This window comes from Panthera onca, chromosome B3 (assembly GCF_046562875.1).
Source record: "Panthera onca isolate mPanOnc1 chromosome B3, mPanOnc1 haplotype 2, whole genome shotgun sequence".
Lineage (NCBI taxonomy): Eukaryota > Metazoa > Chordata > Mammalia > Carnivora > Felidae > Panthera > Panthera onca.
Window position 1 is genome coordinate 48791138 of NC_138344.1, and position 15140 is coordinate 48806277.

Here is a 15140-nt window from a genome sequence, read left to right on the forward strand (position 1 = left end):
TGTAGCTTTATTTTATTTTATTTTAAAAAATTTGTTTATTTTTTTTTTTTTTTTGAGGAAGAGAGAAGGAGAATCCCCAGCAGGCCCCGAGCTGTCAGAGAGCCTGGTGTGGGGCTTGATCCCACAAACTGAGATCATGACCTGAGCCAAAATAAAAAGTGAGCCACCGGGGGGCACCAGGGTGGCTCAGTCAGTTAAGTGTCTGATTTCAGCTCAGGTCATGATCTTGCAGTTTGTGAGTTCAAGCCCCATGTCAGGCTCTGTGCTGACAGCTTGGAGCTTTGAACCTGCTTTGGATTCTGTGTCTCCCTCTCTCTCTGCTCCTTCCCCACTCACACTCTGTTTCTCAAAAATAAACATTAAAAAAAAAATTTTTTTTAAGAGTTGGGTGCACAACTGACTGAGCCACCCACGCACCCATAGAACATGTAATTTTTTAAGTGTTCATTTATACTTATGTATAAATTATAGTATATAATAAATGAATGTTTATTTTTGAGAGAGAAAGCATGAGTGGGGAAGGCGCAGAGAGAGGAGGAGACAGAAGATCCAAAGTGCAGGCCTCAAATTCACAAGCCATGAGATCATGAACTGAGCTGAAGTCAGATGTTCAACTGACTGAGCCACCTCGGCGCCCCTAGAACATGTAAGTTTAAAGAAAAGTATAATTTACTATATCAACAAAAATTAAGGATTAAGAATATAACATAAGGGGGCCCATGGAATTCTCTTGGAATTCTCTTTCTCTCTCTCCCTCTCTCTCCGCCCCCTCCCACTCACACTCTCTTCTCTCTCAAAATAAATAAATAAACTTTAAAAAAAAATACATAACATAGCAAATATGTATAACACTTTCATGGAGAAAATTATAAAACTCTATTGAAGGACATGCTTGAACACCTATTTAAAGAAGGAGATAGGACATGTTTATGGACAGGAATATTCACTATCTTAAAAATGTCAATACTTCCTAATAAATCTATATATTTAAGGCAGTTCAAACGAAAAATCTTAATATGGTTTCTCACAGAAATTTCCATATGGAAAAGATAATATTAGTAGAAGCCTACCTTATACCAGAAATGGGAAAAGCCTTAAAGACCAGATTGTGAAAAGTACAGCTAAATTGTTAAACTTTAGAAGAAAATAAATTTTTATATCAAGATAGGCAAATGTATTTTAAAAATGTGCTTAACTAAAAGCAAAAACTATAACTGAAAGATGGACAATTCAACTACATTAAAATTTATAGCCTCTCCATGACTAAAGATAGCCTAAACACAATTAAAAGCAAACTGTGTACTGGAAGAAGCTATGTGCAAATATCAACCTCACAGGTTTGGTATCCAGATATAGAAAGAATTTCAAAAAAAGCAATAAGAAAACTTCAAGCCACACAATGGAAAGATGGGCGTGGGTATCTAAATAGACAATTCACAGAAAAGGAAATCCGAATGGCTTACAAACCATTTGGTAATTAGAGAAATGCATCTAAAACAATGAAATAACTCTTCACACCCATGATATTGACATACATGAGAAAAGGCTGACAATAATAACTTGGCAAGGATGGGAAGCTCTAGGATCCCTTATACTTTTCTAGGAGGATATAAACTGATGAAATTACTTTGAACAGCATTTTGGCAACTTCTAGCAATTGTATTGTTAGGCACCTATTCTAGAAAAAAAAAAACAAACTTGCGCAAATGTGCACAAAAAACAAACACAAAATTGTCCCTGGCAGAACTATTCATAATGGTAAAAATGTAGAAATAACCCGTCCCTCAGGAGAACAACTTAAATAAATTATTGTTTGGTTAAATTGTTGAGTATTATCTAGCAGGTAAAAAAACAACTATTCATACCACCATAAACCAAGATTTACTATAAAACCACAATCAAGACAGTGTATTAGAAAACCAGATTCCTATATATAGACACCCAATTTTGCCAAAAGCACCAAGTAAGTTCAATAAATTTAAAATTTACAAATGTTAGATTTAATAGCTTCTTTTTTTATTTATTAAAAATTATTGCTTGAACAAGGCAAGAATCCATTTAAGTATACAATGTTTTAATGTTCCAGTTTACAAGGGCAGCAAACAAGTATTAAAAACAGAATTTTAGGGGTGCCTAGGCGGCTTAGTGGATTAAGCCTCCGACTGTCGATCTCAGCTCAGGTCTTGATCTCAGGGTCGTGAGTTCAAGCCTTGCCTTGAGCTCTGCACTGGGGATGAAGTTTACCAAAAACAAAACAAAACAAAACAAAACAAAAAACAGGTGTGCCTGGGTGGCTCAGTCGGTTAAGCGTCCTACTCTTAATTTCGGCTCAGGTCATTATCTCACTGTTCTTAGGACTGAGTCCAGCATCAGGCTCTGCACTGACAGTGCACAGCTCGCTTGGGGTTCTCCCTCTCTCTCTGCCCCTCCCCCATGCTCTCTCTTTCCCTTTCTCTCAAAAATAAACTTTTTTAAAAACTCAGAATTTAAAAAAATATGCAAAAGACATATGCAAGACCTGTATCAGGGATTTTTATCTAAAGAGGCTTTTTCAAGTTCCTAAACACCTTCCCTTCAAACCCTCAACCCCAAGATTCTCATATAACCCTTTATTAAGATTCAGTTTCACAAGAAGAAAGAAATAAACTGAAAATAGCAGTGACTTGAATAAAACAGAAGTTTATTTCTCTCTTGTCAGGAAGACTGGAAGTGATCATTGCAAGGCTGGTTAGGGATTCAACAGTGTTAGGGTTGCAGGCTTTCTTTATCTTTTTACTCCATGTATGCATGGATTCCATTTTGAGTTCATTTACGGTCATATGTGGCTGCTGGAGCACCATTATTACATTCACATCCTGTTGCAGCTGACATACAGGAAAGAAGGGAACGGTTCCTACTTTTAAGGACACTTGCATCTCATTGCTCAGATCTTAGTCAACTGTTGCACCTTTCTGCAAGACACCCTAGAAAATAGAGTCTTCATTCTAGGCAGACATCTTCCCAGCTAAACACAGAGTTCTGTTACTCTGAGGAGAAAGGAAGGAAAGAAAGAAGGAAGGGAAAGACAGAAGGAGGAAGTCCACCGAGACACAAATTGCAGCTTCTGCATCTCTGCTGCACCATTGAACTGCTACGAGTCATTTAATGCAAAATATTCTGGATGACAGGACATGCTCTCAGTGGCTATGGATGGGATGGAAGCAGAAAAAACATTGAAAACCACTGACCCCTAGGAAGAAGGAAATAAAAACAAGTTACTGAAGGATATATAAGTTAACTTTTTACAGGGCAGTTTTGTACATAAAATTTATGTACAAGAATGTTTAGCACAGTTTATAATAGGAAAAATGGAAACATCCTGTCTCATCAATAGAGACTGAAAAATTAAATTACAGTATATCTATATAATGGAATATGATGATGCCATGGCAAAGAATAAGGCAGATCTTTATTCATAGATGTGGAAATAAACATATATAGTATAATCAAGTTCACATAACAGGTATGTATAAGTTGATTCTATTTTTGTAAGAAAATAGAGACTAAATACAATAATAATAACAAGCATTTACATAGCCCTTACTATGTACCAGGCACTATTCTAAGCACTTTATGTACATTAATTCATTTAATCCTCACAACCTTATTATTGTCCCTCTGTTGCAGATGAGGACACTGAGGCACAGAGAGGCCAAGTACTTTCCCAACATTATACAGCTAATATACATTGAAGCAGTATTTGAGATCAGGCAGCTGGATCCAAAAATCTGAAAGGTTAACCACTATACATACTGCCTACATATGTTTACACATATATTCATGCTGAGATCAATACATACATAAAAGAAAATTGAAAATTAGAAAATTTTAACTTTTTGTATTATTCAACCCTCCCTGACTTCCTTCAATCCTTACCTCTCTCTGTCTCAACCTTCTTTATCTCAATTCCCTCCAACCAAGCCTTATAAGAGCTATCTACAATATCTATTGTATTAGGTATTAACTAATTATAAGCCATAATTTACATTTTAATTTATAACCCTTCAAAAGCAAAGTAATTTACCATCCAAAAAAATGAAGCCATAATATAATAGTAGAGTGATAATTAGTGAGGTTTGCATCTTGGGGAAAGAGGGCTACAATTCATTGTAATGAATGATGATACACTCTCAAGTTGTCTGTACATGTATACATGAGTGCATGTGTTTGTAATTTGTGTGTGTCAATATAATTTTGAAATTATAAATGAAAACTGTGCTTTCACATTTTGATTGTTTTTTGGGTTTTTTTAATATGAAATTTATTGTCAAATTGGTTTCCATACAACACCCAGTGCTCATCCCAACAGGTGCCCTCCTCAATGCTCATCACCCACTTTCCCATCCCTCCCACCTCCCCATCAACCCTCAGTTTATTTTCAGTTTTTAAGAGTCTCTTATGGTTTGCCTCCCTCCCTCTCTAACTTTTTTTTCCCTTTCCCCTTCCCCATGGTCTTCTGTTAAGTTTCTCAGGATCCACGTAAGAGTGAAAACATATGGTATCTGTCTTTCTCTGTATGGCTTATTTCACTTAGCATAACACTCTCCAGTTCCATCCACGTTGCTGCAAAAGGCCATATTTCATTCTTTCTCATTGCCAAGTAGTATTCCATTGTGTATATAAACCACAACTTCTTTATCCATTCATCAGTTGATAGACATTTAGGCTCTTTCCATAATTTGGCTATTGTTGAAAGTGCTACTATAAATATTGGGGTACAAGTGCCCCTATGCATCAGCACTCCTCTATCCCTTGGGTAAATTCCTAGCAGTGCTACTGCTGGGTCATAGGGTAGATCTATTTTTAATTTTTTGAGGAACCTCCACACTGTTTTCCACAGTGGCAGCACCAGTTTGCATTCCCACCAACAGTGCAAGAGGGTTCCTGTTTCTCCACATCCTCTCCAGCATCTAGAATCTCCTGATTTGTTCATTTTAGCCACTCTGGCGTGAGGTGATATCTCAGTGTGGTTTTGATTTGTATTTCTCTGATGAGGAGTGACGTTGAGCATCTTTTCATGAGCCTGTTGGCCATCTGGATGTCTTCTTTAGAGAAGTGTCTATTACATTTTGCTTATTTTGTAATAAAAGCCCTAATAAATATGGGAACTCAGGGAACCAGCGTTCTCACTGTAGGAGAAGAAAAATACAAAGAGGGGAAAACCACATTAAATTGACTCAGAATTAGAGGTATCTATGTATATTGATATGCATTCATGATTTAATATATATAGTTGAGCTATATGACATTGCATTCTCTCCCCCCCCCAAAAAAAATAACCTATAATCAGTGACAATTTAGTAGCAATAGCAAAAAGAGTACTCAGAGTTTGTTTTCTAAATATCATTCCCCACTAAAAGGGATCAAGGCTTCTTGAGGGGAAAACTGCTAATTTCAGGGCTGGGGCAGAGACAGTACTGGATTCTAGAACATCTTGTGTCAGAAACTAAGGAAGTGCACAAAGAATTACGAGATATGTTCAAAAGACCACAGGAATCAGCTGAAAGGCTCTTCATAGCCAAATCTGGGACAAACTGAGTGTCAAAAATGGAAAAATGAATAATATTGCAATATATTGAATAAGTTTATTCCTTTTGGGGTGATAAAATGTTCTGAATTTAAATAGTGGTGATGGTTGCACAACTCTGTGAATATATGAAAATACACTAAAAAGTGAATAAAATACTATACACTGAATTGTACATGTTACAACAGTGAACTTTATAACATGTAAATTGTGTCTCCATAAAAAATGTGAATGTACAAAGAAATGGGGGGACTCCAAGGAAGGTTATTGCACAAAGTTGTCATTACCTTGCCTTCTTTTTCCCACTCTTTCCTTCCAAACACACATACAAAACAAAAAGGCTTAAAATTGGCACATTTTCTGTCTTTTAAAAGATATTTCATAAAATGCCAATTGTTACATATTTACAGTTTGTTGTTTTAACACCAAGATTTGTCATGCTTCTTAGGTAGTCCTGCTTTGCTGTGTTTCATTCACGAGTATGCACATATATTGCTCATTCCCACATGCTCTTAAAAAATTTCTCAAGCACCCACAGTGTTGCAGTCTGCCTATGTTGGCAGTATTTACATCCTGAAAAAAATCTGCCTCTTTTCCCATTGCTGTAAGAAACAGAGCAAAACAAGGCAAAAATCCCACATTACTTTGCCATATTGGTTTCATCAGCTGTCACATAAGAAGCATGTGATTAACTGCCTTTTAAATCAAAGATCAAAAACAGGTGCCTGACTGGAGGCACCTCTATGTAACCAGGAACGTTTTTAACCAGTCTGCCCCAGGAAAGGTACCACGGACCTTCTTAGGATGGTTATGTTAAATTAAAGTCTTTGGGTGTTGTTTGCAAAAGGCTTGTCAGGTTCATACGACAAACAAGGATCAAGCTGGAGGCCTACATAGACATTTGTTCCTTTCTTGACTTGCAAGCCTCCTTAATATTTTTAAGGAATTACAAATGCCCTATTAATCATTTTTTTAAATTTTTCAATAATATTTATCCAATAAAAATATTTAGAAATAAATCTTAGTTGAAGTAACGTATATTTCAGAATGTATTAATGTAAACTGTATATGGATCTGAAATTTGGTTAATGGAATCTATTGCTTAGCAGACCACCCTGAACATGAGTAGTTAATTATCTTTTTTTCTACCAGCTTTAGAGTAGCTAATACATCTTAAATAGATAACGGATAAACAAAATTATGGAACATTAAGGCTTTGACATTGAATTCTTTGCTAGTATGTTGTTCACTCATTCATTCAAAAAATAATGTTAACTGGGGTGCCTGGGTGGCTCAGTCCATTAAGCATCTGACTCTTGATTTCAGCTACGGTTTATGGGATGGAGCCCTGCATCAGGCTCTGTGCTAACAGCGTGGAGCTTGCTTGGGATTCTCTCTTTCTCCCTCCCTCTCTGACTCTCTCTCTTTCTCTCAAAATCAATAAATAAACTTAAAAAAATTCTTATTGAGCACCTGATACGTGCTAGACAATAATAAGCAAAAATCAACATAACCCTGGCTCTGATGAATTTCAGAGTCTAGAGGTGAAGATAAAATTTAATCAGGTATTCACAGAAATTAATATGTAATTTCAGACTGAGAGAAGTGTTGAAGGAAAGGAACATGAAAAAACAGAACCCGAGGTAGGTTATAAGAAGGCTTCAATGAGGAGATAAATACTTCAAGGGAAAAAAAAGTAGAGTTGGAGTTCATTGGACTAGGACCAGAGAGAAAAGCATTCTCCAAAGAGGAAACATTTGCAAAGCCCCTGTGGCAGGAGAATGTTGAAGGAAATTTTTAAAAGGCCAGGGAGTTTCAAAAGCAAGGGGAGTGGTACAGGATGAGGCTGGAGAAATCAGTGGAAATCATATTATATAAGCCTTATAGTTCATCTTTAAAAAAAATAAATCTAGTCTTAATTATAATAGCAGTGGGAAGCCATTGAGGAGTTTAATGTAAAGTGATGACAGGATGATTTCTGTGTTTTAAAAAGAGCACTCCACACTCTGGAAAATAGTTTGGCAGTTACTTTCAAACTAAAAATGGACTAACCATACGACCCAGCGATTGCATTCTTGGGCATTTATCCCAGAAAAATGAAGACTTATTTTCACACAGGAATTTGTACATTAATGTTCATAATGGTTTTATTCATATTAGCCAAAAAGTAGAAATTACCCATGCAGTCTTTCAATGAGTGAATGCTTTAACTGTGGTATATCCATACCATAGAATATCACTAAGTAGTTAAAAGGAACAAAACATTGACACACACAATCTTGGATGAAATTCAAGGAAATTATGTTGTGTGGGAAAAAAACCTCAAAATGATACATACTGCATGATTTCATTTGTGTGACCTTCATGAAATAACATAATTATAAAAATGCAGAATAGATTTGTGCTTGCCACTGATAAGTTAGAGATGGGAAGTGGGTGGGTATAGCCATAAAAGGATAATACAAGGGAATCTTCCTATCAGGAAGTCTTGTGGTGATGATATAATCAAATATCTTGATTGTGGTGGTGGTTACACAAGACTACACATGTGATAAAATTGCATAGAGCTCTACACATGCACACAAACATACATACACACATCAGTGCATGCATAACTGGTAAAATATAAGTAAGCTCTATGGATTGTACCAATGTCAGTTTCTGGGTTTTGATATTGTACTATAGTTGTACATGATGTTGACATTGGGGGAGGCCAGGGTAAGAATGCACAGGCCTTCCCTGTACCTATTGTGAGTCTAAAATTCGAAATAAAAAGGAGCACTCTGTCTACAGAGTAGAAAAATGGATTGAATGTAGGTTAAGGTGAATGTGGAAGAAACTACTATGTGATTAGTGTATTAGTCTAGAACCGAGATAAATGATCATGGCTGGAATTGGTTGGTAGCAGCAGGAATAGAGAAAGAATACATCTCAGAAATATTTAGGAGGTAAAATTTATGAAATGTATAAAATTTATGGATGGGATGTAGGAGGTTAAGGAGAATGACTTCAAGGGTATTTTGAAGCTAAACTCTGCCCCGTATTCCACAGCCTTGAAAATAAATATACATTTAAAACAAGATAGCGGGACGCCTGGGTGGCTCAGTCAGTTAAGCATCTAACTTCAGCTCAGGTCATGATCTCTTGGTTCTGGAGTTCAAGCCCCGCATCAGACTCTGTGCTGACAGCTTGGAGCCTGGAGCCTGCTTCGGATTCTGTGTCTCCCTCTCTCTCTGTCCCTCCCCCACTCATACTCTGTCTTTCTCTCTCTCTCTCAAAACTAAACATTAAAAAATTTTTAAAAAAGCAAGATAGCAAAAATTTGGAAGGCACCATTTTTTGATAGAGCATATTCCAGAACCAGAGGTGCTATTGATATGAGGTCACTTAGGGATCTTTCCTAGGTTAAAGTGCACACTAGCATTGTGTGAATATCAATTCATTGCCTCTCAACCCCAATTTATCCTTCATAAAAATTAAGATGGACTCTTTAAATATTTTTCTTTTAGGGACACCTGGGTGGCTCAGTCAGTTAAGCGTCTGGCTTCGGCTCAGGTCATGATCTCATGGTTCTTGAGTTCAAGCTCTGCATCGGGGTCTGTGCTGACAGCTCAGAGCCTGGAGCCTTCTTTGGATTCTGTGTCTCCCTCTCGCTCTGCCCCTCCCCTGCTCGTGTTCTGTCTCTCTGTCCCTCAAAGATAAATAAACATTAAAAAAAATATTTTTTTCCTTTACCAGTTGGAATGATGTTAAACTTTGTCAGTAGCGGGTGCTGGAGGGATATTTCAGGAGGAAGAGGCTTTTTTTTTTTTCCTGTTACAGATGCTCCTCTTGGTGGGCTCCTGCAGCACCCATGTCTTCTCCAATGTCCAGCTTCTGTAGTGCTGGCAACTTATCCAGGGCCAGGCTCTTGCAATGCAGGCAGCACCCAAGGGCCAACGGCTTCCTCTGGTACTCTACATTGTCAGAATCTCAGTCTGGAAAGGGAGGCGCCTTTTCTTTGGGTGCTCTATCTCAGCCTTAAGGGCAGTGGCTCCTCCTCATATCTGCTTTTCCCATTTGTAAAAAAATTACTTAAGTAATCTCTGCACCCACCATGAGGCTTGAAATCAGGACCCTGAGATCAAGAGTCATATACTCTACCAACTGAGCCAGACCGGTGCTCCTGCTTTTCCCATATTCTTTAGCCGTTTTTTTTTTTTTTTTTTTTTTTTTTGGCTTCTAACTATCCATTCCCTCCCTACAGCAATCTCCTGCTATAGTTAATAATTCTTTGTATTAAACTTACCCTATTCAAATTACTGTATGTTTTCTGTGTCCTGATTGAATCCAGACTCATAAAGCCATTCCCATAAGTTTGCTGTTGTGATTCCCTCCAGTTTTGAGCTTTTAATGGCCCATCTATATTTGTCTACAAAGGGCTTCTAGATGTGGGTGACTAATGTATAGAGGTTGCTAAGCTGACCACGTTTGCAATAATATCATGAAAGGACTCAAATCAATGTTGCAAAACTTCCAAACACCTAGAATTGGCTTTGATTTTTATTTCTATTCTATTTTAAATGGATCTTTGATTTTATATTCTTGAAAAATAGAACTTAAAGGAATATTTTCTTTTTTTCTGAAAAAAAGTTTGCATATAAATCTAAACCAACTCATATCAGATTCTTTACACTTAAATGTTCACTGTGCTACCTTCCACAATACAAAAAGACAAAATTTGAGATGTAATATATTTAAAGCATAAACTATAAATTCAATACTTCAAAATATGTCAAAACAACACGAGGAGGAGTTTAGTACATTCCAGGCCAAGGATGGGTGATGACAGAAATGAGTACTTCTCTCTGCAGCATGTGATCATGTTATCATTTTTCTCTTTTTTCTTGATTGCCCTGACATTCCTGGGTTGTTGTTTTTTTTTCCCATTCCCTCTCAATTTCCTCTACAGACTCCTCTATCTCTACCCATCTTTTAAAATGTCACTGTTTTCCTGTATTCTGTCCTCAACTCTCATTTCTCATTAGTCCTAGGTAGTTTATCCATTTTTAGGTAATACTTCCTTCATTTATATCTGCAGCCTAGGCCTGTCCCTGAGCTCTAAAGTCCTTTATGTGATCCAACCTCTAGTGTAGGAGTCAGCAGATTAGTCTCTGGACCAAATTCAGCACACTGCCTGTTTTTATAAATAAAGTTTTATTGTAACACAGCTATACCCACTTGTTTACATATTGCCTATGATTGATTTCCTCCTATAATGGCAGAGTTGAATAGTTGTGACAGAGATCACATGGCCTGAAAAACCTATAATATTTATTATCTGGCCCTCCACAGGAAAAAATTTGCTGACCCTAAAATGTATTTCTACGGAGTTTTAGGCATGACTGAGCATGTATTTTTAACGTTTTTTTTTAATTTTTTTTTTATTTTTGAGACAGAGAGAGACAGAGCATGAACGGGGGAGGGGCAGAGAGAGAGGGAGACACAGAATCGGAAGCAGGCTCCAGGCTCTGAGCCACCAGCCCAGAGCCCGATGCGGGGCTCAAACTCACGGACCACCGCGAGATCGTGACCTGAGCTGAAGTCGGACGCTTAACCGACTGAGCCACCCAGGCGCCCCTGAGCATGTATTTTTAAACAGTGGGGTAAGCCCACCAACAATAGATTTACCTGCATCTCTCTGTATGAAAGAGGGAGTAAAGATCGACTCGAATTCATAACCAAGCCTCATGGATAAAGACTACAATAGCAAAGTGAAGGAATATTTTTGTTAGCAATTTTGTCATACTGGAGGCATATGGAATATAATGCACAATTCTCATTGCTGTAGAATCACCAAGAGAGCATCTAAAGACAGATTTCCAGACCTCATTCCCAATAATTCTGACTCAGTAAATCTGGGGAGGGGTTTGGGAATGTGAAATTTCAGAATGCCCTCCAAGTAATTCCAGTATGTAGCAACTAAGTAGTCGGAATTTGGAAGTCAAATTGATGTAAAAATCCATAGCCAAGTAAAATGGTCTTTTTATTTCTGATGAATCATTTTAAAAAAGGCCAATTTGCTTCTCTTGATTTACATACTATTTCTGAGTCTCTAGCTTTAGGGAATTACAATAAAGAATTCAAAATCTCTTAGCAATGATTTTGCTCAACCACTCTCCTTGCACTAAGGTTTATGTAATAAAAATTCTACATTTCCATACTGACTGATATTTCCAAAGCTCATCTCTCAACAAGGTAGAATGTAAGACCCAATTTGCTTTATCATACAACTAGCTTAGGCTTTATCACACTGAACAAAACTCTGTCAATCCCATTATCCTACGGTCACTTCCAGTCTGTCTATTCATGCACGCATTCATTCAACAACAATAAAATTTTGAACACTTGCCAGTCATTGTCAGGTACCAGAGGATACGGTAGTGAAGTGGATAAAATTCCTGTCTGCATGGAGCTTACATTCCAGCTGGGGGGAGGGGATGGTGAGTTTCTCCTTAGATGTGCCTTCTGTACAAAATTTTCCTCAGCCTATCCTAGTTTGGATCTTCTAATTACGAATTTTCCTCAAAACTTACTAGAGAAAGGGTAAATTTTGTCTCCTGCACATACCATATCCTGTCTTTTAAAGCTGAATCTGTGGCGATGGTGCTTGTCCATGATGCAGCTGTTAAGACTATACATTAGCTTCATGTTTACACCTTCTTTCTGAAATTCTTTGTGCAGTTGAGTGACTTTTAGGGGTCTTGTCTCAAAAGGATGAGACTCCTTTTGTTTGCGGTTAGCTCTCATGATTAATGAGTGCTTTTCAGTGATTATGACATCAAAATAAACCCAGTGTCTCACTGACTGAAGATCAAAGCCTGCGCCTACAGATTCTCCTTAGTAGGATAACTGTAAAACCTAACAACGAACAGGGACAACAGTTTTGTAAAAGTCAAAGAACATCACAACTAGATGAGACGTTAGAGATGCAGCCCCACCGCCTTTTAAAGATCATACGTCTGAGACTCAGAGAGGTCGCCTAGGTTGCCTCAGGTCACACAGCCCAACCGATGGATGTGGAATCAGTGACCAAATCCAAAGTACAATCACACTAGGACTCCTTCTCCTAAAATGTAACGTCTAAATCAGGTCCAGCCTTCTCTCCGCTCCTACCCACCCTCCTTGGCTGTATGAAATTCCTCAACGCTCTTTCTTGAAGAGTCAAGTCATTAAAACTTGAAGTTGGGGCATTCAACAAACAGGTGTCCAGACCACGGACACGGAGTCGGGGAATGTGGGTCTCCACAAGCCGGCCGAGAAGTCTCCAGCTCCCGCTTATAAAGTTTTCTCGGATCGTACGTTCCTCTTTCAGATCCCTGGCTGCGAGGCCAAGATGCCCGCTGTGGCCTCCGACGAAGTTCGGAGATGCCATTTCCTCGCAGAAGCCTGGCCGGGGCGCGCCGGCCGCAGAGCCGGGCGTCCTCGGGCCTGGCGGGCGACAGGGGAGGCCAGGCGCGGGGCTGGGCGGGGCGGCCCCTCGGCGCGCGACTGCCCGCCCCGGCTGCGAGGACCGCGGGCTCGCGAGTCCCGGCGCGGAGCGAGAGGCGCGCGCGGGCCGTGGGGGCTGGGCCGAGGCGGAGCGCGAGACGGCGGTGGCGGCAGGCGCCGCGGGACCAGGCAGCGGCCCCCGCCCCCCGAAGTCCGTCCCCGCGCGGGGCTGGGGAGCTCAGGGCGGGGAAGCCGCGGGGCCGCGCCACGTCCCTCGCCCGCCCCAGAGCGGGTTTTGCAGGCGTCTCCAGGCTGGGGGCTTTTGTGTCTGCGACTCGGGAGCGGCGAGAGCGCAGACCTCCTCCTCAGAGGGCGCTGTGAGTGAGCCGCCAGGGCCCGGCCGCCCGCCTCCTGCCTCCCCTGTCAGCGGCTCCCGAGGCGGCGGCGGCGGCGAAGAAGAAGGAGTGGGAGGAGGCGGCGGCGGCGCACTCGTCCTCCGCACATGCCGGCCCCGGGCGGGGGGCCGCCCCCAGGCCGCGCTCCCGGCCGCCGCCGCTGAGCCCCGCCAGCCCCCGCACGCCGCCCGGCCGCCCGGAGGCCTCGTCTTCCTCCCAAACTTTGCAAAGTCGGCCAGCGTCCCCGCCGCCCTCGGCCGCGCCTCGGCTCGGAGGCTCGCCTCTCAGCCGCAGCGGCCCCGCGAGGAGGAGGAGGAGCCGCCGCCGCAGCATCAAAGAGACCGAATTCCCGCGGCCTGGGGGGGAGTCATGCTTTGCGGTCTGTAATGTCAGCAGAACAGGAGAAGGATCCCATTTCGCTGAAGAGAGTTCGAGGTAACCGGGAAGGGCGCGGGATTGGGGGGACCGGGGTGAGTGCGGTGCGCGGGGGCCGCGTGCCGGGCCGCTGGGAGGCCACGGGGCTCTGTCCGGGCCTAACTCCGCGCCGTCCGCGTCCCGCCTGCGCCCCGGGGCCGAGGCTGCGGTTCCGGGCGCTCAGCCCCCGCGCCCGCTCGCCCCTAGACACCCGCGCGGAGCCCTCGCCTCCTCGACTTTGTGTTAGGCGGCAGTTGAAGCCGCACTCAGCATCCCTCCGTACCCCGCTCTCCTACCTCAGCTCATTCGCAAGACAGCACAATAGGCACCTCGAAGGGTGAGAAAGAAACCACCCCCTGGCAGAGACCACGGACGATGCCCACCCCCCAAAAAGTAAGTTAGACTGCTCAAGAGTTGACGCTTTGAGGAAGGTGTACCGGGCCTTCGCGTCTCTCCCAGCCCCCCTTCCCACCCTCACAGGCAACAAATATACAGCTTATTTTTCTTGGGTTTAAGAGGAGACACTATATAAATGCAAAAGGCATTTTCTTTATTGGCTTATGGGTAAGAATCGAATCACCTAAAATCAATTTTATACGTGATTGGTTTGCTTCTTCCTTGCACCCTAGTTAGGAAATTTTGTGCTGCCTTACTATCTGAGAGAAATCGGAGGGAACGCTGTACCAGACAAAAGATAATGCGTGTAAGTTCACAGATGCCAAATGCCGGAGGGAAATTTGGGGGATATCCTGCAGCTCTGATTTCCAGCTCAAAATAGGGTTAAGGCTGAAAGTCCCAAAGTTGAAATAGCCCTGTTTGTTCATTAAGCAAATATTTATTGAACACGTACTGTGTGCTACGCTCTGTTCTTGGCACTGGGGTGCAACAGTGAACAAAGCAAAAAGAGTCTTCACCCAGCCGGGGCTCACACACTTGTGGGGTAAACAGATGATAAACAAAAGACAGAGATATAGAATACCACATAGTAAGTGCTCTGTAGAAAAACAAAGCAGGTAAAGTGGTTAGAAAATCCATATGAGGATGGAGAGGTATCAATTATGTGTAAGAGGACTCATGTGGAAGGTGATGTTTGAACCAGGACCCAAAGGAAGTGATAAACCACAGCCATATGGATATGTGTGGCAAGAGCAGTCTCAGCAAAAAGAACAGCAAGTGCAAAGGCCCTGGGTCTGGAATTTGCCTCATGTATTCAAGCAACAGCAAAGAAGTTATGGTAACTGGCAGAGAGTGAGCAAAGGGTGAATAGTATGAGCTGAGCAGAAAGGGTGATAAGA

The 15140-nt window shown here is 41.3% G+C and overlaps 1 protein-coding gene across 2 annotated transcripts in view; it reads left to right on the top strand.

Annotated features, from left to right (window-relative positions):
• Positions 1-13704: 13704 nt before the first annotated feature.
• Positions 13705-15140, top strand: part of PYGO1 (pygopus family PHD finger 1) — a 28953-nt gene continuing 27517 nt past the window's right edge. For both annotated transcript variants that reach the window (XR_013556297.2, XM_060618457.3), the window contains exon 1: positions 13705-13866. Coding sequence is in view for 1 of the 2 variants with exons in the window: in XM_060618457.3 (XP_060474440.1) it covers positions 13818-13866 (49 nt within the window). In the remaining variant the exon portion in view is untranslated. The remainder of the gene's footprint in view (positions 13867-15140) is intronic.